The sequence below is a fragment of the Diospyros lotus genome, chromosome 6 (genome assembly GCF_014633365.1).
Source record: "Diospyros lotus cultivar Yz01 chromosome 6, ASM1463336v1, whole genome shotgun sequence".
In the NCBI taxonomy this organism is placed as follows: domain Eukaryota; kingdom Viridiplantae; phylum Streptophyta; class Magnoliopsida; order Ericales; family Ebenaceae; genus Diospyros; species Diospyros lotus.
In genome coordinates, this window is record NC_068343.1 from 2,343,735 (window position 1) to 2,371,058 (window position 27,324).

Consider the following 27,324-nt stretch of genomic DNA (forward strand, 5'->3'; position numbering starts at 1 on the left):
TGTATCGTGAGAGAGAGAAGAGAGAAGTCTTGTACTGTTTTCATCAAATAAAAAAGGCTACCCGGTGGTGGTTTAAAAGCTGGATGTAGTGCCAATTCAATTGGCATGAACCAAGATAATCTCAATGTTCTTGTGGATGTGTGGTTTGTGTTTCTTGTTTGTTTTAATTCTATTTCTGTTTATATTTTCTGTTGATTCTATTAAATCTATTCCATAGATCAAATCCACGAGTGTGTGAGAGAAAGTTTGGTAGAATTTGTGTCCAATAAAATAGTTCCAGCAACCCTAGATATAACAAATTGGTATCAGAGCCTAGGAGACAAAGTATTGCGGGAGGTGTCAAAGATGACAACCGCAGAAGCTCTTTGGAATAGGCTAGAAACCCTTTACATGACCAAGACCCTTTCTACCAGGTTATACTTAAAGGCTAAGTTCTTTTCTTTCAAGATGATTAAAAATCAAAAGCTACAAGATCACATTGACAGCTTTAATTCCTTAGAATTTAAGGATAAGGCATTGGTCTTATTGCACTTGAAAGAATTTCTATCAACAAAAGTCTCGTATGATGATGAGGATAAGGCATTGGTCTTATTGCACTCATTGCCAAAATCATATGAGACTTTTGTTGATATCTTGAAACATGGTAGCGATAAATTGTCTTTGGATGATGTAGTATGGGCTTTAAATTCTAAGGAATTGCAGCTAAAGGTAGAAGACAAGAACTCAGTAAGTGATGCCCTCTCAGTTGGATTTAGATCGGATAAAAATGATCCTAAGCAAAAGGGAAGGTCTAGGTCAAAATCTAGGAATGGCAGGAGGAAAATAAAATGTTTTCATTGCCATGAGGAGGGCCACATCAAGAGAAATTGCCCAAACAGAAATAAGGAATCCCAAGAGAAAACCAACCCCGAATGTTCAAACACCATGTGTGGCTTTGGCTATGAGAGTGCGGATGTCCTATAGTTTTTCTAGGTATGCAGTAAAAATAGCATAGGTCCTAGGGTTAGGGTGTACTTCTCATAGGAAAAGGGTATTTACCCATAGAGACATGGTGGAGGGGGGAATGGTTTGTCTAGGCATCAAAGTAAGGTTAAGGGAATTGGAGATGGGAGAATAGGATGCATGGTGGAGCTATTCCAGATTATTAGAAGCTGTAAAATATGTCCCTGTTGTAATTGAAAGCCCTAATGTTCTTAGGAAGAATTAGATAGAAAGGGTTTCTCCTATAGAGGAGAATTGGAGTCCTAAGAAGTTGCAAGGATCTCTTAGAGAGATGGTAGCAACCCTCAAGAATAGAGGTTATGTGGTGCATGCTTGCATTTATATGTGGATAAGATGCAACCACTAAAGGATAACCTATGATAAGTTAGGTTAGGGCATTTCTTGAGGATGGCTCACAATGGTGAGCAAGGACTAGGAAAGGTATCTGAGGCTAGGAATATTATGGGAGGGGAAGATTTGCAGGTGTATAGGAATAATGGCCATGTAGTTTTGACTAGGTCTCCAAAATGTAGAAGTCTCCAAAATCAATTAGTCCCATTAGAAATCAGTTTTCTAGGATGTTTTGGGAACCTATCTAGGCCTTGTCTCATGGTGGAGCTAGATGAAGTGTACCTAGTGAAGATGGTGTGTCCCTAAAGAATTCCCAAGCATATATGAGCTTGCTGGCTTTGAATTTAAACAATTTTAATTGATTAGATTCACTTATGGAACAATTTCAAATAATGTTGCTAGTAGAAAGATCAAAATTTTGTTCCAATTTAGGATTTATTTATATCTCATGCCACCAGTTTGACACGCAAAACTATTGATGCTGCAATTAATAACAGACACATTTCCAAAAACTATTTTGATCAAAAGAAAAATAAATTTCATCCTTCACTCCTCCTCTATGCAGAAATGGCTAAACAATAACATCTAAAAAACCAGTTTCTAAAAAAAAAAAATGTCTGCAACAGATGCTATAGCAATTTTCTAATTCTTAAAAGAAATTATATTTAAAAATGGATATATCCAATCAAAACCAAACAGGATATGGTATACAGGCAATAAACATCACAACAATATGGATTCTAGTTTCTATTAGAGATTCACTAACAAAGGAGGTCTATCACCCAATTAATCTTGACCAAGAGTAGCACTTCAGACAAGCAGATCTGTCTATGACAAGTAATAACCATCAAAGAAAGACCTTATTTGAACATTTTAAGTTGAAATCAAGATCAAAAAATCGAGAGAGAGAGAGAGAGAGAGAGAGAGCGATGGAGAGAATGAGATATAGAGAGAGCGAGAGCAATCTAGAGATCGAGATAGCGAGATAGATAGATAGATAGAGAGATAGATAGAGAGAGAGAGAGAGAGAGAGAGTCACACACCTGTTTGATTGGACCTGGAAATTAGGGCAGAAGGTATACACGATCAAAACGCTTGTTTATTTAACGAAGACAAAGAAACTATCCCAAATAAGCCAATCATCTAATGGTCCAGGTTGGCCTATCCATTTTCCCAAAAGAGTAAGGAGCCAATCATCTATGGTTGTGATTGGCCAATCCGTTGTTTCCAAAAGAGAGAGTTATGTTACATAATACCCTCCAATATAAGAGCCGGTGTTACAAAAAGAGTGAGTTATGTTACAAAAATACCCTCCAATATAAGGGCCTAAAACAATTATCGAACCATTAACCTGACACATCATAAAGTTTATCCAACAAATGAGGGGGCAAAAATTTGGCAGTTCACTATTAAAATTTAGAATTTGTGATGTTTCAATTGCAAAGGAGCCAGCTTACTGTTACTACTAATATAAGAGCGAGATATTCCTATGAGTAACTATATCTTGGTTAAGAAGGAAAAAGGACAATCTGGGTACAAAACTCTTGGTTTTGTCAGCACAAAGCACATATATAAAAAAGATGTGAAGTCAAAATTCCATGATAGCTTTTTTCATGAGAAAACTTGGTTAAAATCCAAAGGCCACTCCGGGCTAAACAAGCAAATATTCCATGGATCAAAAACAACATATCAAGCCTAAAACCAACTATATAAGGTTGGCTACATTAATGGCCTTATCTTTAATAAGACCCTCATAATTTATATCATATCTAAGAGTCTCCTACCAAGTGTTTCTTGGTTTTCCACAATCTCTTTTGCTAAATACTTGTTCTATCCCATCCACTCTCCTCAAAGGAGCCACTATTGGTCTTCTTTTCACGTGATCATACCAGCTTAATTGTGTCTCCCACAACTTATCTTTAATGGGAGCTACTCCAACCATATTATGAATAACTTCATTTTGTATCTACCCATGTATGGACACACATCCATCTTAGCATTTTCATCTTCGTTATGCTTATTTTGGAGATATTGGTGCATTACTACCCAACATTCTGTATCATACAAAAAGTTGGTTTCATAGTTGTCTTGTAAAATTGTTCTTTTAGCTTTAACAGAATTTTATTATCACATAAAACTCAGGATGCACTTTTTGATTTTAACTATCCTACCTTAATTCTATGGAGAGAATCCTCATTAATCTCTTGATCTTTTTGGATGATTGATCCAAGATGTTTGAACAAATCTCTTTTTGTATAACTTAATCTTCAAGTTTTACCATCATCCACACACATTTTTACTAAACTTAGATTCCACATACACAATTTTAATTCTATTTAACTTAAAACCTCTATATTCTAAAGCATTCCTCCATATCTTGAGCTTAGTATTCATGTCTTCTTTTGCCTCATCTACTAACACAATGTCATCTACAGTTAGCCTAAAGGTAACACTTGGAATTTTGTGCTCAAGTTTGTTTTGGAAAGCTTAGATAAACCTAGTAATATAACTAGATTCACTCTATTAAAAATAAAAAAAAATAAAAAAAACCATGTAGATATGAGTGTGGGAAGGGTTCCATGGGTAAATCAAGAATCATGGACTCAAGAAGATCCAAGCCAATTGGAGAAGTGATGACACCTTTTTTTGTGTATGATTATAACTTATATCTATAATGTGGAACTAGTGGTGAAAATTTTAGTCGGTTCTAGTATCGAACTTGGGGTTTTTACTAGATATGGGGTCTTAGCAAAAATATTTTCCTCATAAAAAGTGTAGTGCTCTTTAATTATCATATAGTATACCTTTCACAATGTGTGTGGCTTGAACTGAAAGTTCCCTAGATTGATTGATCTCTTTAAATTGTACTTCCCTTAACAACTTTAAGGCAAATACAAAAAACATGGGTGTCAAACTTACAAAATGGAAATGATATTCAAACACTGACCTTGGTGAGAACAAAGGCGGCAGTTGTCACCTCATAACTCAATTTTCTTCATTGTGAACACTAAAAGTCTGAAGACTAAACATGTATTTTTTTTTTGGTCTAAATGAGTTTATAAAATTCCCGAAAAGACCCGGAAGATGAGTACAAGTCTCACTAGTGTTCTAATAAAATTTTGTAAGAAAAATAAGATGTTTGGTCCTAGAAAAGCTTGTCTCTTGAGGAATTATCAAAATTGACAATATCATATATTATTCATAAAGGGGAATGTTTTGGTCATCTCATTGAAAGTATAATTTGAAGTTCTAATTACCAACAATATAGATTTATAGATGTTTAATTTTTCTTCCATTGAATAATGTGAATTCTTGGAAACTATTAGGTGATTAAGTCCTTTTAAGGAAAATAATCTAAGTATTCATATGTAATGGAAATTGATGCTTAAGAGACTTAAATTAAAAATTGAGCACAAAGAGGTTATTAAAAAAAATTACTCCACGATTTTCACAAGTATCAAAAAATCCAAGTCATGACAATGTTTAGTTAACCGGTTTGGCTTCCTTATCATCTAAATAAGTAAAAAAATTTAAATTTTTCATTAGATTCGTGTGTAGATAATTAATTAATTACAAAATGTATGCCAATCTGTATTTATATAATTTTATAAATTTAAATAATAAATATAATATATACACACATAAATTAATTAAAAGCTCCTGTGCATCACATGAGCTCGACCTCTAGTGTATAAATATTTAGGAAAAATTTAAGATTTAGTACCTACAAGCAACTTCTTCACAAAGAAATAATTTAACACTTCCAAGAAGCTTGTTCCAAGCTATAAGAACTTCCAGTATTTATAATATTTATCACATTAATATTTGGATATTTATGATGAATAAAAAAAATGGCCACTTTATTTCTTTATAAATTTTTACTACTTCAATAAACTAGTAAAAAAAGATATTCAACCCTTATTTATAGTAATAAAGATTTTTAAATGTTCAACCCATTAACTTATAATCACTACATTAGATTATTAATCAATTTAATCTACAAACTATGCTAGGGAATAAGAAGTGCTTTTATTGACATAAAAATAATAAAATGATAGCTTTATTAAGGAACGAGGGATGCTAAAATTATCTTCGATCCAGATTCCAGATACTAAACAAAAACATGGTTCATTGTGGCTCAGTAAAAAATATGGTCCGCAACCCCAAGTAGTTGAAAAAAAAAAAAGCTTGTGCAGTTTCTACCTAGGTGCATTAACAAATCTTTCATTTTACATAATAAATCATACATTGTGTGCCATGGAACATCTAAAGTCTCAACCTAGCTTCAAGAATAGTAGGTTACGGTGGACCATTGAGTATCAACATTTTGAAATGGGTGGTGAAGCCAGGTTTGACACATATTAGGCATGCATACTCATTAAATGAATCAAAATGCATTTTGGGCACATTTTGTCTGTGTGGCATGTACTAAGTTGACCCCTCCTCAGATATGTCAATCTGTAAGTCAAACATGTAACATGGAATTCAAACAATGATGACTTGGTTTAAGTTGAAAGTTGCGAATGATTTTTCTTAAATGAACATTATTTCTTTCCCCATTCCCTAGAAAGGGGTATGTCATTTAAATTGCAGTGACATGTTAGATTACTAACTTTGTCGAATTATCACGTCATCTATTTCTGATGGATAATTTATCAACTAATGAACTTAAAAGAATATCATAAGTTTTCCTCGTTTTCTTGTTAAATAATTTTAAATGAATTGAATGTTATATCTTAATCTTACTCAAGTCATTGTTCTACTTGTTAAATAATTTTAAATGAATTGAATGTTTATATTTAGAAAAAATATATATATAAACATAAAACTCTTTTATTGTATACCAGCCTTTCTTGAATACTCGCATTTTTCAAATCTCATGTCATGTATCCATATCCATCCATACCCATGCTTCTTAGGCCATGTATACCAATTGCACGATTGTATGCCTAAACTTTAGTTTATAACCCAACATTCCACACCTAGGTTTTTATAACGGTGATTTAGGAGAAGGTAGAAAAGGGACTAGCCAAGAGTAACTTTGGCTGGTCCAACCAGTACATTATATTAAATATTAAAATTATACCTTCTTTTAGATCCATTCATTGAATAATGGTGTATGAAATATCCTAGACTTGTGGGCACACATGCTAAATGTTAGACTATTTGTTCAACCAAGGAATTTGGTGTGCCCCATGCAGGCTCTCATGTTAGAAAAGTGAAACCCCTTTTATGCTCCAGCAATAAATAGTCTAAACACTGCAAGACTGTTTGATAACATGGGGCTTAGAATTTGCCAACTAGTGCAGCCAAACAAACCTCATAATGTAGTTAAATATTCTTAGAACAGGTTTACCTGGTGTTTTACAATAGAAAGAGCAGTAAATGCTATATCAGGACAGGCATGCCTTTGTTAAGAGGAAATTATTTGTAGTATCCTACTTGTGTATAGCCACAGGCTAGATCAAGGATTTCTAATATCTTGATATTATTTATCTACACATGCAATCCATCAATTCCAAATATTGAGTTCATTCTAACCAATCAGAAATTTATGTTTTACTTAGAAGGAAAATTCACAATTGACAAATTTCTCGTTGGATTATTAATCTACAAAGAAAGCTACACTTTGGAACCCCATACCTTCTAACCAAAATATTACTTTGGCTTTTGTATAAGTCATCTGACTCATATCCCTAAACTTTCAATCAATCTGCAATGTCAATTTAACGCTATTCTTCTTAGGGAATGCCATAAGGGGAGAGGGGATGGATATGACTTTTGGAATTCTTGCTATTTTGTGGACAGTTTTGGATGAGCGCGACAAGAAACTTCTAGAAAGAAAGAGGCATTCTTTAAAGTTTCAGTAGTAAAGTTTGTTCCATTTGTGTAGTCGTTTGGATCAATCAACCTTAAAATATGGATATTAAAAAGGATGTTATTAATAAAATTAAGGCAGGATACTTAAAATCGAAAAATGCACCTAATGTTTTATGTGATAGATTCCATTAAAGTTAGAAGGAAATTTTTATAAAACAGCTATAAGACCAGCTTTGCATTGAATATAAGATGCATGAGATGCGGTTAAATGGTTGGCCTTGTGAGAAGACCAATAGAGGTTCCTGTGAGGCAAACGGATAAAATGTAACGAATATTTAACAAAAAAGGTAGAGGAAGACCGAAAAAATCTTTCTGGGAGACTTAGGTTTGATACTAATTATTATATGGACCTAACAAAAGGTAAGGTCATAAATAAAAATGAACGAAAAATTAAAATTCATGTAGCCAGTCCCACATAATGAAATAAAGTTCTAGAATGTTGTTGTTCATAGTTGTCAACTTGTTGTTTGGCAGAGTTGTTCCACCTATGAGTCAATCAATGGATTCTTGTTGATTAAGCAACTCTTCCGTCATTTGAAATAAAAAAAAAAAAAAAGGAGCCTTCTTTTTGGGTCTTTGATTCACCATAATGGGTGGTTACCCTTGACCTTTTGATAATATGACATATGAAAGCGTACATATCCATACATATATGAATAGACACCCTCAATTATATGAACCTTATAGAAGGAATATATAAAGGAAGGCATGCAATTATGTAGAAAAAAAGGTGAATTCCTTTGGAAACGCATAATCCTTTTATCCCCGCCAACCTAATTGCTCAGAGCACTCATAATAGTTTTTCTTATGAATCCTTTGGGGACAAATAACCTTACAGTGTCATCCATCAAATTGCTTGAGTGATTCATGATAATTTTCTTCTGCATAAACCATGCCCAATCAACTTTGCTAATTTTACTTTATGAATGGCACTTCATCTTCAAACTCAACTACATGGACTCTAACTCGTCAATCATGTTTTATCAAGAATCCATGATGAAATCTGTTATGCCTATTAAATAAATAAGTAGTCCGAAAAAAGAAAAAGAAAAAAGGCCACGTGGCAGCCCATCAAAGTGGCCTGGCTACTCCATGCAGCCAGGAAGCGGCCACTTTGGCCGCTTCCTTCCTCCCCCACGCTGCCATGTGGCAGCATGGCTAAGCCAAAGAGGGGCTTCACCCCCCCCCCCCCTCGAGAGTCTCTTGGGGGTATTTTCACGCCCCATGCCACGTTGCCACGCGACAGCGTGGCTAAGGCAAAAGGGGGGCTTCACCCCCACCCCCGAGAGAGGTCTCTCGAGGGTGCCTCACACCTCCGAGGGAGGTCACTCGGGGGTGCCTAATGCGCACCCCTTTGCGCGCGCTTGCGTGCCTGCATTCATGCACCCTCACGCCGATAACCCCGCAAAACTAGGTCAAAACCGCCTCCGAGATATCCGCCAAGAAAAGTGGGTCACTCGACACATGGATGCCCCTCCCATCGCTATAAATAGGGGGTCTTTTCCTCTCATTCGATAGACAATCTCTCACTCTCATACTTACTTTTTGTCTTCAAGTATTTCACTTATACGAGGGACTAACTTAAGTATCGGAGAGTCCACGCAGGGATTCACACCCACGCCCTTAACCGATTTTTTTTCCAGCAGATCATCCATCGCTCTCAATCTAGCCAAGGGACTCATCCATCGCTGCTGTAACCCCCGGGAGACTCACTCATCGCTGTCGTGACCCCCGAGAAACTCATCCATCGTTGTCGTGACCCCCCAGGAGACTCATCCATCACTGCCGTAACCCCCGAGAGACTCATCCATCGCTGTCACTCCACTCTGGGAGACTCACCCATCTCTCCCGATAATTACTCATCGTTTGGACAATCCACACGTCACCCATTGTCCGAATGAGTCATCCCCTGAGTAAGTCATCCATTGCTCAGATACACCCCACGAGAGTCATCCATCGTTCGGATCAGCCATACGAGGGTCATCCATCAACAGTTTTTCCTTTTACAAATTTATTGTTGTAACCGTGTAACAACAAAATCAACCAAGTTGTACGTGGTTGCCAGCTACCTACACAATCCTTCTCACTTTATCATTAGGAATGTTACCTTAATACTAAGAGTGCTGAGAGAATTAACCAATCAGAAGGTTATGGGATCCCTTAAAATCCTTCTGCCCCCCCCCCCCCCAAATTGAATCAGCCAAGTGTTCAGGATGATAATTTTATTGTCAAAACTATTTCCAAACAAACCTTGTCAACCAAGGTACAAATGGAACTTGATTCATTCACCTAAATATTCAACCTTTGAATGTATACCTATGCATCTACTCTCTTCACAAGAGCAGTCTATGACATCTCGAGAAGAACATGCAACTTCAATGGATGACACTAGACCAAAACTTAGCTAGTGAATTACAGCTAGTCTCATAAACAGCAATGGAATCCCCAATGCGTGAGTCTCTCCACTTTGCAAAGGATAGGGGGTGGTGGTTTTTGTACACAGCTTTACCTTTATAACGAGGCTCCTTCCATGACTCAAACCTGTGAGCTACAGCAAGTCTGGAGAAGCAACCTTATACTGTTACCAAGACTCACCCTCGAGAACAAAAATGAAGGAAAAGTGGGGACTATTTAACCTAAAGATAGTTAAATTTCAATAAGCGAGCTTTTGCAGTAGGCAAAATCCATCAAGGTTTTATGTAAGAGCACAAAGTAAGTGGAGGTCTCCAAACAGGTGAACCACGTAAGAGTGAGAGTTTTGCACTCAATGTTCCTCAATTTAGCTAATATGAACAAATCAAATAAGAATAATGCCATGTGCTAGATGGAAGGATGAAACTTTTTTTTTTCCTATAATTTATCTTATTTGAAGTAATAATCAGTTTGGCTGATCGTACTAAACTCTGTCTCATAAGCAAACTACAATACAACCAGGCCGGCCCTCATCTCATCCAATATACCGTGCAATATCGTCGTTACAGATTCCAGTGACCAAATTTGAAAGCCATACCTCGAACATGGAAAGCCTTCACTCTCCTCGCATTCGCTGTCACTAGGAGGCGAAGCATTGATGTCAAGAAGCTGAACTCTGCCTCGCTTCTGCCCCGACACCCTAGATTTGAATCCCAGCGGCCACCGGTTACTTCGCACTCCGTCGCCGACGCATTTCCCGCAAATCCACTCATCCAGAATCACCGCATGAATCCCCTGCATTCCCGTGCAGCCGACGTGGAACCCTCGCTCGCACCCGTCGCAGACCACCACGTGCTCCCGAGCCTCCGGGAGGCCACAAGCAGCGCATGCCGAAGCATCATCGCCCCCGGGGATCCCCGCCGGCAGTCCGAACGGCGGTGGAGGGGGACGGGCGTGGAATGCCTGGACGATCGACAAGGCGTCGGCGGGAAGGGAAGCGTGGCTCTCGGCCGAGGAAGACGAAGGGATTTCATTGAGATCGAAGGCGAGAAAGGAACGCGCTTGCTCTTGCGCTTGGTCCGGCTTGGCGTGAGTCGAAGAACCGCCGAGTTCCATCAGCCGAGTCGAGATTGCAAGGCCGACTCCGCCGCTGTGGCTCTCCGAGACATGACTGTGTTCCAAGTCCCTCGATCTCTTGGCTGATTGATGGCTCTCGGCACCACAATGGAGAGAGAGAGAGAGAGAGGGAAGCAGCTTTTTGGCTCTGGTTTTGCTTTTCGGAGCAACCGACTCAAAATACTCGGAAAGAGAAAGGGAGAAACAGAAAACCCAATAGCGACAGCGGGTCGGACCGGGAAGAGGGGGATGGGCTGAGGACTGAAGTTGAAGAGTCGTACAGTACAAGATTTGCAATCCGACTTTCAACGGTGGGTTTAATGGGGGCAGCCACAGCCACTCGCGCTGTCCCACTGACGCGTGCCCGCACATCTTCACTGCATCGATTTTATCTTCGCACTTTTTTTAAGTTTAAAGTGGGCCCTATCTTCTCTTCTGCACAATTCTTGCCTCCTCTTCCCCTCTCTTTCTCGTGCACCAAACATCGAGGCTGCCCGCATGCCCTGCACGTGCCATTTACTGACACAATCCTATTAATAATAACATTATCCTCTAAAATATATTTTTTATTTTTATTTTACCAACAAAATTAAAAACTACATTCTAATTGTCCATTATAATAAAATTTATTTAAAAACAAAAATATCATTAAAACTATTATCCTCTAAGATAAGCCAAAAAAAAAAAATTCAAAATTCAAACATTCTTCAAAAAAATTTGTGAGAATTCAGTTCCACATTAACAATAATTTTACTTTATTTGTATTATACACTTAAAAGTAATATATAAATATAAATATTGAAAGGCCTACACGGAAGGTCACTTGCGTCCCCTTACAAATTTTCTTTCTTGCGGATCACTTATAAATTCTGATCAAAAAGAAAAAGTATTTTGATGTGGGCTTATGAGTAACCATATTTAATTTTCAATCCTGGGTCCCAGATTGAGGCTGAGTGTAGCTTGGCTTTGCAATTTTGTTTCCACTGGCTTGATCCTCGTGGGACAATCATACAATAATCTATAAAATAAATAATAATAATTTTGAGTTAGTAAATAATATATATTGAAACATTTTTATTTATTAAAAATTAATTGAATATTTTATGCCATAAAATAAATTACACTAAATATGATCTATTTTAGCTTAAAGAGGAGATGGGTATATTTACACCGACATACACGTAAGACGGAGCACCCTTTATGGACATCCATTATTGTGTACGCTACCACAAAACATCACCCAAAGGACTGAAGTGAGCCCAGTATCTATCTTAGTGGGCCTGCACTCAGCATCTAATGGGCCTCCATTCGGCCCATCTTCATCTCCGCCAATCTATCTGTCATTTTCACCTTCCTTCGTACCCACAAGACAACTTCTCTTATGATAATGCTACACGAATAAATTGAGAGACAATTTAGTGGACAACTTCAAAAAAATTACATATCAACCTTCAGTGTAAAAGATAACTTCACCCTTGACCTTTCATTTTCTTTTTCACTTTCACCTCTCGTTCTCTCTTTCACTCTCATATCTCAAAAACTCCATTACCACCACTCTTTCTCTCTCTTTCCTCTTCTTCCTCATACTCTCTCTCTTTCTCATTCCCCCTCTCTTACCTCTCTCTACTCAATCACAATCGTTGAATCCCCCACTGATGCCTCTATCTCTCTTTCTTTCTTATCGTTTCTCGTCGTTGTTGTCACTGACATAGTCGTCTCTGTCGACGTCTGTCGCCATCAACACAATTGTCATTCGTCTTTATTCCAGCCTCCATCACCATCCGTCTCCACTATTCCAGTGGTCACCGACACCTCCATCTCCTTTTTCTCTTTCTCTAGATTTTCTATCACTTCTCTCAGTAGTTCGTCGTTTGCCTCCACCATTCTAGCTAAAATATTATATATTATTTGCATATTATTTATTTTCCTGTCTATTTATATTACTTGCATAAATCTGAAATATGATATTATGGTTTTGTTTAACTTTAAATATGATTTTAGATTTTTATAAAATATAATATTAAGATTTTGTACAACTTTACATGTAGTTTTTGACATTTCAATTCAAGTAATATAAATAAATAATAACATACAAATATACATAATTATTTATACATAAAATAATTATAAAATACATAAAATCTTATGTTTTGTATGAATGATAAAGAGAAAAAATATAATTGAGATTATAAATGATTTAAACCTATTTGAGCAAATGAGAGAGTTTTAAAAGAGGCCAATTATTCTGAACAAGTGGAGAATAGTGGACAAGAAAAAACAAATTTGTTTGATGCAACTCTCGTAGACACATTTGCTTTTCCCTTGGGGGGGGGGGGGGGGGGGGGGGGGGGGGGAATTTTCTAGTGGAATTCATGGTGTTCATTTAACAACAGTTTTTCCTTATCTTCCAACTATTTTGTCACTTTTAAAAATTTTGGTTTATAACATATACTTTTAAGAGTATAGTTTGGCTTGCTATTTTTTAAAAATTATTTTGTAATTTTGTTTTATTTTTTAAGTTATAAAATACAAATCAAACTATAAATCATAATATTATAATATTTATTTTTAATAAAAAGATATATTCTTATATCCATCACAATACAATTATATTTCTTCTCTTTATCATTCATACAAAACATAAAATTTTATGTATTTTGTAATTATCTTATATATAAATAATTATATATATTTTATGTTATTATTTATTTATATTATTTGAACTCAAAATATATTATTTATTTTTATTTTTGTGTTAGAAAATATGTATATTTAACCCAAGTTATATTTAAACACATTTTCAATAAATATATTATATATTTATATATGTGTTAGTGATCCAGAGAGAGGGGGGGAGATGGAGATGTAGGCGGCGAACGACGAAGGCGTCAGTGGAGACGGAGGCCCAGAGAAAGAAGGAGATGGAGGCGTTGATGTTGGATGCATCAGGGAGAATGAGGCGAGAAAGGGGAAGATGGAGGCGTCGGTGGCAGAACAATGGAGGCAAAGGTGTCGATGGCGACTAAAACAGTAAAGGTGGAAGACGACAATGAAGGCGAAAGTGGAAGCGAAGGGCGGATGTGCCGACGAGAATGAGACGAGAGAGAAAGTATGAGAAAGAATGCATGATTTTTGACGAGTATTCAAAAAATTGAGTTTAACTTGTCACGATATTTTGATATTAAAATATTATGATAAATTGAGATTGTCAACTCATTTATTCTTCTAGCATTATCCTCGATGAGATACAAATAACTTCTCACATTATCCTCGATGTGATGCAAACAACTTCTCACAGACTTGTCAATGTACTTCATTCAGTTTGAAATTTAATTTTATATAAAAATTAATTTTAAATAAATTATTTATTTAGAATGACATAATTGAGCATAAAAAGCTATGAAAACCTTCTCTACCCAAGGGTTTTGAGGAGGCCTATTAAGTGAACTCTCTAAGCTCATCCTCTAGGAGACTTGGAGGTTTCCGGACCCCTCCCATAGGGTTTCCCCATGAAATCAAAAGTATAGATCTATCTATTATTATTTTTTTTTTTGTGGTTGTTGTTGTGAATTACTTAAAGAATAAGAATCATTTATAATAGTTATAAATGATTTTTTTTATATTTTGTAATTTATACATGTATATTAAATTTCAAAAATAATTTTGGAATTAAGAAATTATTATATTTAATAATTTAAATGAAACAAAGAACAATTAAAATAAGAAGTTAAAATTAAATTATATTCAAAAGGACTTAGCTTGCAATTTCTGATAGTGATGCCAACATGTTGAGCCGGTGTCGGTGTTGGTGCTGGTGATCGCTAGCCAAAACAGAGGGATATTTTTATTTACAAACAAATTTTAACTTCAAATTGTGGAATTCATTTTAAATTTCAACTAATTTTTTAGAAGTAAAATTTATAATTTTTTTTATTAATGAGTAGTCAGGAGTTTACATCACAAATATTGACTCTCGAGTTCAAAGTCAAAATAATATTTAGAGAAGTGTATGAATTGAAAGAGTTTAATAAGTGTTCTTTATTTATTCCTCTATTTTAAATCACTTAGTAATTAAGGATCGACATTACAAATGTTAATTTTTGACAATAATTTAAATTATGAGTAATTTAAAAATAGTAAAAAAACAAGCTGAGGAGAAGAAGAACTGACAAAGAAGAAGAGCTAGCGTTGCCGCTGCTCCTCCTTCATCTCCGACGCCGTTTGTATACTTCATAAGTTCTTTGCTATTGTTGCTCTTTATTCTTCTTCTCCAGCATAGGTTCAGTTTTCTTGGCGATAGAAAGTTGTAAATCAAAGGTTTTGGACGAATTGGAACAGTGAACAAATCTGGGTCTTCGACGAGTTACAGCGAATCGCGGCAAGGGTTTCGCCAATAGAGAAGAAAATCAACAGATCACGGTGGCCAAGGCTGTATCCGACAACCGGATGCAGCGACGATGGTCAATAGACAAAGAGCTGATGAGTCGCACGAGGATAGATAGTTTAAATGTTATCATTTTATAACTATTGTGAATTCTTGATAATATTTTATAACTAAATATGTAGATACTAAATAATATAAATAATTCATAAATTTTATATAAAAATATAAAAAAATTACTAAATTTTACATAAAACTATGAAAATGTCACTGAATTTTATACCAACGTATAAAAATATTACAAATTTTTTTACTAAAATATAAAAAAGTTATTATTTTATTTTTTTTAATTACAATTGAGTACGTTAAATTAAGGTTTAATTATTTTTTAATTATAAATTAAAATATTTTTATATTTTAATATAAAATTTAGGGATCGTAAGCACTATTTAGCTGGTCATTGGTAAAAAAGGGTTTGTGCATGACTCTTTTTTCTCGTTTTATTTATTTATTTATTTTATTTTAATTTAATTTAATTTAGTTTTATATAATTTAGTTTAACGATAACAAAATTCAAACTACATATTGTTTCGGCATAAATAAACTAATGTTAAACCTGCACGGGAGATATAATCATAATAGATTTATAAATTTAAAAGTAAAAAATTAAACTTGATATTTAAAATGACTCTAGCATGACTTGATAACTAGAGTTTTTTTTTTCTTTTAATACTCAACATTTCACTAAAATTTAAGTTTAATTAATTATTCATCAAGTAATGTGCTAAAAAATAATTAACACATTAAGTAAATTATCACATTTTTTAGCAATTAAGCATCATGTTGAGTATGAAATTGATTCAACCAAATATTTTAATCTTAATTTGATTTCTTAACTTGATATTTTAAATGATCTGAAAATAAAATTTTATATTGGAAAACATTCATCCGTAGAATCTACAATAGTCTTTAGTATAAAGTTTAGATTGTACTTATGAATTGTAATCTTGTATTTCATATTATTGTATCTAAATATAAAATTACGCATAAAATACAATTATCCTTTACAATTCAATGTTTTGAAAGATCAAATCAATAAACGCTTGATTTCTATATGAATCATTTCATCTTTTAAATTTGATGGCAAAATCTATATAAATAATTAATAATAAATTTATATAAAAAAACTTATTCATCCGTGAAAACCATCTCAATGCTATAAATTTTTTATTTATCTTCAAATCATAGAATCTCTCGAAACCTCACGACTCAAGCCTTCAATGTTCATTGCGACTTGCTAGTGTTGATTTGATTGACAAAATTAAATATTTCATCCATATTTTGAAAAACTACTTTAAAAAGACATTTATTAAATTATAGAACATTATATAAAATAAAAAATCTTGACATGAACTTCTTATTTATACACAAAAACTATTACATTAGAATAGTAAATCATTAAATATTTACATTAAATTAAAGGTTGTGATTAATCAATTATTAAAGTAAAATAATTTATTATATTATATATTTATAAATTATAAATATAAATTAAAACTCCTAAACGTAAGAAAACATGGGTTTTTCCAATGTATGGATTTTCCTATGTTAATTAAAAATTATTTTAAAAATTTTAATTTCTACTCCTAAAAGTTATTTTCTGCAACAATAACAAAATATTGAAAATATGAATTTAACTTATTTTTCTTTCATGATGCATTAATTTTCTTCTATAGTTTTGAAAATATGATATATTAAATCTTAATTAATATTAAAAAATTCATACATTAGTTTTGAAAATGTGATATCTTAAATCTTAATTAGTATAAAAAACTCATGCATTAATTTTGAAAATGTGATATATTAAATCTTAATTAGCATTGAAAAAATCATGCATTAGTCTTGCATTAAATTAAAGGTAGTGATTAATTAATTATCAAAGTAAAATTATTTATTATATTATATATTTAATTAAAAATTATAAATATAATATAAATTAAAACTCTTAAACGTGAGAAAGCATAGGCTTTCCAATGCTTATGATATTGAAATTTAATACTTTTAATGATAATAAAACTTTAAAAATATGATTTTTGACCTATAAATATAAATATAAATACAAATTAAAACTCCTAAATACGAGGAAACATATGTTTTCCAATGCTAACTAAAAATTCGATTGAAAATTTTAATTTATGATTTTGAAATTTAATTTCTACAATGATAACAAAACTTTGAAAATATGAATTTTGATTTTTTTTTCTTTTACTATGCATTAATTTTCTTCCATAGTCATGAAAATGTAATATCTTAAATCTTAATTGCTATTGAAAAATCTATACATTAGTCTTAAAAATGTGATATCTTAAATCTCAATTAGTATTGAAAAACTCATGCATTAGATTTGAAAATGGAGATAAAAAAGTTTATAGTCTAAGGAATATGAAAAAAAAAAATTAATGCATAGTTACTGATTCATTTAACTATGCAATTTTTCCCACGAGATTACTACCATGCAATGCATGGGTTTTTGGTAAGTTCATCAATGTTAATTAAGATATATTATATTTTCAAGACTAATGAAATGAATTTTTCAATATTAATATATTTATAAATAAATATAATATAATATAATATAATAAATAGTTTTACTTTAATGATTAATTAATCATTATATTTAATTTAATACAATTTTTTGAGGAAAAACTATAACGCCCCGATTTTTTTTTGGCAATTTAATTATCAAAACATTCTGTCTAAAACGCTTAATTTAATTAATGACAAGTATCGGGAGTTAGTGACGGGTTGCTTGGAAAACTGATGATTTTATCCGAAAAGTCGAATATGTAGATCTCTTGTTTAATTTGCTTTCTACAAATTTATATAAATTATTTGAAAAAAATGAGAAATAATAAATCTTGAGTTAGTCAAAGTATAATTAGAAATTCAAGTGAAGTGGATTCAAAGCTTAGTGGAAAGCTCTAAGCTAAATAGTGGAATGGGAGATGTGAAAAAGTCTAAGTCAAACAAGAAGGAGAAGTGTGGAAATGTCAAGCATTAGAAGAGTTGAAAAATAAAAAAAAGTGGTTAAGTTGGGATGGAGAAGTGGCGTTATCGGATGGCAACTAAAGAGAAGAGAAAAAGCCTTCTAGAAGCATGGACTTGGGAGGATAAAATTTAAAAACTTAAAGGCTAAGTTGAAGACTTAATTTGGAAATTAATAAAAAGAATTTAAGGGCAATTTATCTGGTGGAAAGTTATTGAGAAATGTATAATTAAATATAAATAGAAAAAAAGTTGGGATTTTTGTAAGAAAATGAAGTATATTGCCAAAAGCTCTCTCTCTCATGGGTCTCTCATCCCTCAAAACTCAAGCTTATTTTTTCAAATTTTAAGTAAGAATATTTTTCTCTAAAGGCTCCAAATCTATCTAGTATCAAAGCAAGAATTAAACTAAGGCAAGTTCCTCTTCCCATATTCTATTTGTGATCATTTAAATTCCTTCTTAGGGTTGGACTTTGGGGGGTTTTTAGGTTATTGTTAACTCCCTTAGTTTGAGGCCTTGGAGTGAGAATTTGCAAGCATATAAAAGTTGTAAAATATGATGCTTAAGTGTTGGTAGTGGTTTTGGGGAGAAAGTCAAGTTGTGGGTAAAGAGGGATTTTAGCTTTATACCGAGAAATTCTTAAATTTGATGGCCTCTGACCCTTGTGCATGTTTATTGTAAGCAAAGGTGCAATTAGTATTCTTTTCCCCACAATTCCTAAGGAATTGTGTGTTGTTCGCTCTAAACATAGTAGAGAATTAGTATTCTCTCATGACTTGTGTTTGTTTATTCTTGTCATAATTGCCCAAGATGATCAAATATATGTTGAACCAATCAGGGCCGAACTTTCCATAAGGCCCATAAGGCAGCTGCCTCAGGGCCTATGGAAATTTCACAATTTAGGGGCCCATAAATTGAAAATGGCTTATGCAAATTTCACAATTAGGGGCCCATGAAAATTTCACAACTTAGGGCCCCATGCTTTTTCTGCCCGCCCACCCCCTTCTCGCAACCCTTCTCCCTCTCTCTCTTTCGCTTGCTGCCCTAACCCTACCTCTTTGGCTCCGTCGCGCCTCGCCCTCGCCCCCTTTCTTGCGACCCTTCTCTTTCTCTCTCTTTCGCTCGCTGCTGCTCCGTCGCTGGTAGCTCGCTGCCTCTCTCTTTTCTTGTTGCTCCTCGCCCTTCTCCCTCGCCCTCTCTTTCTCGCCTCTTGCTGCTCGATCGACGATGGCTCGTCCTCAGTGACTTGCCTTGCCCTCGTGGCCGGTGGCTCGCCATCGCCCTCCGTCGCTCGCCCTTGTGGGTTGTGGCCGGTGGCTCGCTACCTCTTAATTGCCGATTGGGTCATCAGATTAGATCTGCTTTTCAGATGCTCTAACTCCAGATTTGCTTCAACTTTTAGCAGTTAATTGCTTCTTCATTTCGTTTCGTTTATAGTAGTATCATTCGTTTTGTTTCGTTTCGTTTATGGTAATTTTTAATTGATAATTTAAAAAAAAATAATTTTATTCTTATGGTATAAATATTTATTTACTTTTTATATTTTATTATACAATTCGGGGCCCATTTTCACGTCTTGCCTCAGGGCCCCAAAAACTCAGGTTCGACCTTGAAACCAATGCTAGGGGGTGTATTCTTATAATTCCAAATCTCCCAAGTTTCCTAATGAAATTAAAAGAGAACATGACCTTGATAATGGAATATAAATGTCTTCAAGTTTATGAATATTAAATTTTGGCATAGCATGCTGGGGCTCCCTCGACAAAAGCTCTTGGGAGTGTTTTAGAGCTAGTACCTTAGATCCTTTATTCTTTTAGGAGAATGCAATATTTGTGAATGTATGTTTTGTAAAGGGATGAGAGACTCCATGTACAGTATGGGTTGTACGTGAATGAATGGTATGTAAGATTGTAGTTTATCTTAATGTTTTTTTGTGCATCTTAGATTGTGAATGTTAGTATTCCTAGCCCCTCATGTAACGTTCTCTGTCTGAGGTTCGCTAGGTGTTGGGGTGGTCTAGGAGATGGGGTGTTACAAAAACAGTTCATCATTGATTGCCACTTGGCCAATTACTTTGACATATTATCCTACTTTAATATATTAATAAGATAAAATGGGTGTTAGCCGGAACAATTGATAAAAAGGGTTGGGTTTGAAAATAGTTGAAAGTACAAGCAATACTTGCAAAAATTGGAAGGGTTGGGTTTGAAAATAATTGAAAGTATTCGGGCTTTTAGGCCAATTTAAGGTATAAAAAGTAAGAAAGTTATATTCACAAACAGTAGAAACCCATTTTATTTTTTGCAACCACGTTAATAACTCTTTGCAGCAATGTTTTTAAAAAATACCATATTTCATTACCATCACACGCAGCCACAACCATCTCTACATAGTCATCCTTTAAACATATCGTCAAACTCCAATAACTCGAATCGATGGCCGGTGTTTGCGACGAAAATGAGCTTTATAAGAGGTAAAATACTGCAAAATGTGTGGGTGTGGGTTGCCTCTGCAAAATCAGAGGCGGCATCGCGGTCGCTGGCGATCGCCATTATCATAGCCACAACTCAAGGTTTTGGGTGCGATAGGGGCGACCATACCTACCAGCAGCGATCGTCTCTTATGGCTTTCCGAACCCCGGGGTATGGGAGGCCTTCATGGGTGGTCGCTGCCGGCAGGTATGGCCGCCACCATGGCTGCTTCCCCAGCAATCTTTGACTGCTTCCCTAGCAATTTGCTTCCCCAACGATCTTCGATTGCTTCCTTAGCATCACGGTCGTTGGCGATCGCCACTATCATAGCCGCAACTCGAGGTTTTGGGTGCGATAGGGGTGGCCATACTTACAAGCAGCGATCGCCTCTTATGGCTTCTCGAACCCCAAGGTACGGAAGGCCTTCATGGGTGGTCGTTGCTGGAAGGTATGGCCGCCACCATGGCTGCTTCCCCAACGATCTTCGACTGCTTCCCTAGCCATTTCCAATTCTCAAGTGTGTTTGTATATATATATGTATATCTGTATATATATATGTGTGTGTCTGTCTCTTGTGTATGTGTCACTACGTATGTATATATGTGTGTGTGTATGTGTTTAGATACATCGCTATTGTTCTTCTACTTTATGGTTGTATTTTCATCCGTTTTTTGTCTTCACTGCATCGTATTTGACATTCTTTGTTGTATCGTTTCCAGTGTGAGTGGGTGGCCGCGGCGGATAGTTCATTAAGGGAAAAGTGGCTGCAATAACGAGAGTAAAAATAAATTTTAAATAAAAATATTTTAAGCATATTGAGAAGTGGTTGTTTAGAGTTAAAAAAATATGATTGTAAATTAATTTTTTTTTAAAAATATTATTGGGAACACGTGACACCACGGGAAATTTAAAAAAATTAAAAGTACAAGAATTCTCGGTAAGGATCACTTTTTAGGGTTTAGGGTCACCTTACACTCATTAGGCGAGAAGTGTCTAGAGAAGAAAAGTGTAGATAAATTAATACTTTATTAAAATAAAATAAAATATTTTTTAAATTAAAATATAGAATAGTTAAAATAATATTGAAAAATATTTTAAGATCTTTATGAGATTATTTGTTAAGTTTTTAAAAATTTTAAGAATATATGAATTATTATTTTTTATTTGTAAGGTGTTAGATAAATTTATCAAAAAAAATAAATTTATTTAAAATATTTAAATAAGAAATCATATGATTTATTTTCAAGGAATTAACAAATAAGTTTAATAAATAAAATAAAATTATTTTTATTTGAAATACTTTTCAGCCCATATCTTAACTAATAAACATTATCTTATTAAATAATTCTTAGAAATAGTCTATTAAATATATAAGCAAATTTGAACTATTTATTAAATTAGAAAATAATTTTCCATTTAATTATATTTTTATTCATGAATAAGATCTATATCTATGTGTTTATGAACAAACTCACTCAATACGTTGTTCATAAACAAACTCGATAAGTTTTTATTCATCAAGAAAGTTTGTAATATATATATATATATATATATGTTCAAATTTGAGTCATTTAACTTAAACGAGTTGAACCCAAAGCTGAAAATATTATTCACAAACAACTTTTTTTAAGTATTGAACTGATCGAACTCGAATGACTTAAAAAGTTAAAAAAAAAAGAAAAAAAACCGTCCAAATTGACAGCATATCCAGAAAGTGGATGCCGTGAGAAGTGAAAATTCTTGCCCACCATTCGAAAAGAGCCAAGAGCCATTGAATAATGTGAGTGATTTTTATTTGGAGGGACAAGCCGGGAGTGACAGCAGATCTCGGCTCGTTCAAAAAACAGGCTTCTAGAACATATTCGCCATTCATTTGAAATTTTGCTAATTGCGTGCACGTGGCAGAGGCTCTGTGATTCTAAATTTTTGCTATAATTTGAACTCTGTTACGTAAACCAATGGAGGCCGATTTCAGCACGAAGTTGCGATCATGGTGGGAACAAGGGTTTGATGAGACCGAGACGCCACGCCAGTGGAGATCAAGACAGGCTTTATATATATGTCCAAAAAGGGTGGGCTCATTTATATATGGACACCGAGTGATCCGGAGAGAAAGATCAATCGATCAGAGAGAGATAGCTAGCTAGAGAGAGAAATGGATTCTTCGGCTTGTGCTTTCCCGGAAACCCATGTGGTTCTGTTCCCCTTCATGTCCAAAGGCCACACCGTCCCTATTCTCGACCTAGCCCGGCTGCTCATCGGCCGCTGCCGGGGCACCGCCGTCACCATTTTCACCACCCCGGCTAATCGTGCTTTCATATCTGATTCGCTTTCGGACGTCGTCACCGCCCCCTCCGTCGTGGAGCTTCCGTTCCCCAGCCACATCGCCGGAGTGCCCGCAGGAGTTGAGAGCACTGACAAACTCCCGTCCATGTCCCACTTCCTCCCGTTCGTCACTGCCACGAAACTCATGCGCCCCAGCTTCGAAGAAGCACTGGGAAGGCTCAACAACGTTAGCTTCATCGTCTCCGACTTGTTCCTGGGCTGGACCGTGGAATCAGCGTCGAAGCTTGGAATTCCGCGGCTCGTCTTCGATGGCATGAGCAACTACGCCCGGACCGTGTGCCAGGTCGTCGGCGAGAACAGTCTACTAGCGGGACCCCAATCAAATGACGAGTTGTTTACGGTGACCTATTTCCCATGGATCAGGCTCACCCGAAACGACTTTGACGAGCCCTTCAATTTGCCCGACCCAACGGGTCCTCACTTGGACTTCATCATAGAGCAGATTATTGCAAATTCAAGAAGCTACTGTCATATCGCGAACAGCTTCTACGAGCTCGAGCCACTATACGTGGATTACTGGAACCGGCACTGCGAACCCAAAGTCTGGTGTATCGGACCCTGGTGCTTGGTAGAGCCCCAAAGGCTCGGCCTCGAGGCCCAATCGAAGAAGCCCAAGTGGCTGCAGTGGCTTGACCAGAAAGCAGCCAGTGGAAAATCAGTTCTTTATGTAGCTTTCGGGACTCAAGCGGAGATATCTTCCCAGCAGCTACGTGAGATAGCAATTGGGTTGGAGAAATCGGAGGCGAACTTCTTGTGGGTGGTGAGGAAAGGCGGGTCCGGGTCGGACGTTGAGGACGGGTTCGAAGAGAGGGTGAAGGAGAGAGGAATGGTGGTGAGAGAATGGGTGGATCAGAGGAAGGTACTGAGTCACGACAGCGTGAAAGGGTTTCTGAGTCACTGCGGGTGGAACTCGGTGGTGGAGAGCATATGCGCGAAGGTGCCCGTGCTGGCATGGCCGATGATGGCGGAGCAGCACCTGAACGCGCGGATGGTGACGGAGGACATCAGGGTGGGGCTGAGAATGGAAACAGCGGATGGGTCCGCAAGGGGGTTTGTGAAATGGGAAGCGGTGGAGAAGATGGTGAGGGAGTTGATGGAGGGTGAAGGCGGGAAGGAGGTGAGGAGGAACGCGGAGGCCCTTGGGGGCGCTGCGGCGGAGGCCATGGCGGAGGGCGGCTCGTCATGGGAGGCTTGGGACCGGCTCTTTGATGAGATCGGAGCTGCAAGAGCGGACTCTTGTTGATTCTTTGAGGCTCCAGCAATAAATAAATAAATAGTCTAGACACTGCAAGACTGTTAGATAACATGGGGCTTATAATTAGCATTTGCCAACTAGTGCAGCCAAACAAACCTCGTAATGTAATTAAATATATTCTAATAACAGGTTTACCTGGTGTTTTACTACCAGTGGACAAGTATCCTATTTGTGTATAGCCGCCACAGTTTTGCTTTCTTTTTATTTTACACTTAAGCTAAAAAAACTAACTTAAAGATTAGACAGACTGAAGGTCACTCCCGCCCCTTTTATCAATTTTCTTCCTTACAAATTACTTGCAAATTCTGATTGAGACGTTCTTCTTTATAAATAAATTTATTATTATATTTAAATAATAATAAAATATTAAAATTTGACACTTTTATTATCACTTTGTATTAATATTTACATTAATACGACAAACAATACAAGACATCAATCCAAAGTCTCATCCTAACTATAAACTTAAATATTCTAATTTTCTTTTATTTAAAAAAAAAGTATTTTTGATATGGGCTTATGGGACAATCATACAATAATCTATAAAATAAATAATAATAATAATAATTTTGCGTTAATAAATAATATATATTGGAACATTATTTTTTATCAAAAAATAATGGAATATTTTATGCCATAAAATAAATTACACTAAAGATGATCTACTTGTTTAAAGCTTCAGTAGTAATTTTTTTTTCCATTTGTGTAGTTGTTTGGATACTTAAAATCGAAAAAAAGCATCAATCAAATGTTTTATGTGACGGAGTCCATTAGAGTTAGAAGAAAATTTTTATAAAACTAGCTTTGCATTGACTATAAGATACGTGAGACGCATTTAAAATGGTTGACCTTGTGTAAAGAACACCAATAGAGGTTCCTATGAGGCAAACGAATAAAATGGAATGAAAATTTAACAAAAGAGGTAGATGAAGATGTCAGATCCGTGATCTAACTAGGAAAATTCTAGTCTATCTAGAGGAGAATTAGGCTAGAATTGTAGGAGGAAGGGGAATTTGAGAATTGAGGGAGAAATATCAAGAAGAGAAATAGAGAGAGACAAAGTAGAGTGAAATTTAAGAGAGAAGACAGTAATTCAAATTGTATTCAATGCTTTCAAACCGAGCTGGGATCGTGTTTTTAAATTAGCCTACAACTAGGGAGTTAGCACCAAAAACGATTATTCCCCATGTGTACAAATCTAGATGCACACCCTTAAGTACAAGTCGTCACAATCATAATTATATGGGCTGAAAAAATCTTTTTGGAAGACACATAGGCTTAGTTTGGTTAGGCTTTTTTTTAACAGCTGAAAAACTGGGTAGTGTTTAAATTGTATAATAACGTTTAAATTATGTAGCATTTAAGTTGATAACGTATTTGGATAAATGTGCTTTTAAACTATTAGTGTAAAATTATGTGTTTGATTTGTAAAAGCTGATAAACTGTTAGAATTTAATAAAAAGACTAAAATAGACATGATATTGAATAATGTAAATAAAATTTAGAAAATATAATTTTTTTTTAAAAAAATTATAGGATAAATTATATGAAACCCCCTACACTTAGAGTCATGTGCAACTTACCCCCTGTGCTTTCGATTGCATCGAATAACCCCCTTACACTTTCAAAATATTGCAATTAGCCACAATTTGTTGTTATTTTAGATAATTTTATGCAATCTATTAATTGATTAATGCAAAATTTTGTATTTTTTTGATATATTAAAATTCTATATGTAGAATTATGTATTTTGTATGTAAATTATTGTATAAAATTGCGTAAAATAACAACAAAGTGCAATATTTTGTATATATTATATACAAACTAAATATATATTATTACATATTATATATATATATATACACACATATATACACACAATGAAGAAGGCCGGCAACGGAGAAGGAGATGGGTGACAACGACGGCATAAGAGGCGACCGTGAGAGGAGGTGAAGTAGGCCGCAAGAGACGCAACGACGCTGGGCGACTTGCGGCAACAGATCTAGAAGTAGAGGCGACGATGGCGGTAGCAGGACTAACACGACTTGCGGCAGTCGAATTGGGCTTGCGATGGCGATGAAGGAGCCGGCTTGCGGCGACCGAGCTGGACGACGACGATGGAGGAGCTTGAGGCAACAGTGGGGGTGATGGCGAGGTAGATGGCGATAGGCGACAATGATGGTGGGAAATTGGTATTTTGGTTGAGGATAAATTGGTAATTTCCATGGTCAACGCAGCTTTTTCTCTAACAACGGTTTGCAAAAGTTGAGGGGATTTTAAAAAAGCTATTCAAATAGCGTTTAAGCTATAAAGTGTTTAAGCTAGTTGAGTTTGTCAAACGCTTAACTTAAAAAGCTTGACAACTGAAAAGCTACACTAATAGCTTATAAGCAGTCAAACCGTTTAGCCAAACGGACCCTTAGCTTTGATACAAATTATATGGACCTAACAACAGATAAGGTCATATATAGAAATGAATGAAAAATTAGAATTCGTAGTTGCCAACTTCTTGTTTCAGAGAGTTGTTCCACCTATGAGTCAATCAATGGATTCTTGTCGATTAAGCAACTCTTCCATCGTTGGAAATAAAAAAGCTATGAGCCTTCTTCTTGGGTCTTTGATTCATGTTGATTAAGCAACTCGTCAATCATGTTTTATCAAGAATTCATGATAAAATCAAACAAGTTGTATGTGGTTACCAGCCACCTAACACAATCATTCTCACTTATTCAGATTCAGAACCAACTGCGAGAGAGTATTATCACTAGGAATGTTACCTTAATAAAAAGACTCGCCCTCGAGAACAAAAATGAAGGAAACGTGGGGACTATTTAACTTAAAGATAGTTAAATTTCAATAAGCAAGCTTTTGCAGTAGGCAAAATCCATCAAGGTTTTATGTAAGAGCACAAAATAAGTGGAGGTCTCCAGATAGGTGAACCACGTAAGAGTGAGAGTTTTGCACTCAACGTTCCTCAATTTAGCTAATATGAACAAATCAAATAAGAATAATGCAATGTGCTAGACGGAAGGATGAAATTTTTTTTCCCTATAATTTATCTTCTTTGAAGTAATAATCAGATTGG

At 35.3% G+C, this 27,324-nt stretch overlaps 2 protein-coding genes across 2 annotated transcripts in view; one reads left to right on the plus strand and one right to left on the minus strand.

Annotated features, from left to right (window-relative positions):
- The window catches only part of LOC127803642 (methyl-CpG-binding domain-containing protein 9), a 40,908-nt gene extending 29,796 nt beyond the window's left edge, over positions 1–11,112 (minus strand). The window contains exon 1 of the mRNA XM_052340040.1: positions 10,223–11,112. Coding sequence (XP_052196000.1) covers positions 10,223–11,112 — 890 coding nt within the window. The remainder of the gene's footprint in view (positions 1–10,222) is intronic.
- An 11,606-nt stretch (positions 11,113–22,718) lies between these two features.
- Positions 22,719–24,402, plus strand: LOC127803961 (UDP-glycosyltransferase 90A1-like). Its single transcript, XM_052340643.1, has one exon. It carries the CDS (start codon positions 22,794–22,796, stop codon positions 24,225–24,227), a length of 1,434 nt encoding a protein of 477 aa, XP_052196603.1. The 5' UTR covers positions 22,719–22,793; the 3' UTR covers positions 24,228–24,402.
- Positions 24,403–27,324: the final 2,922 nt, after the last annotated feature.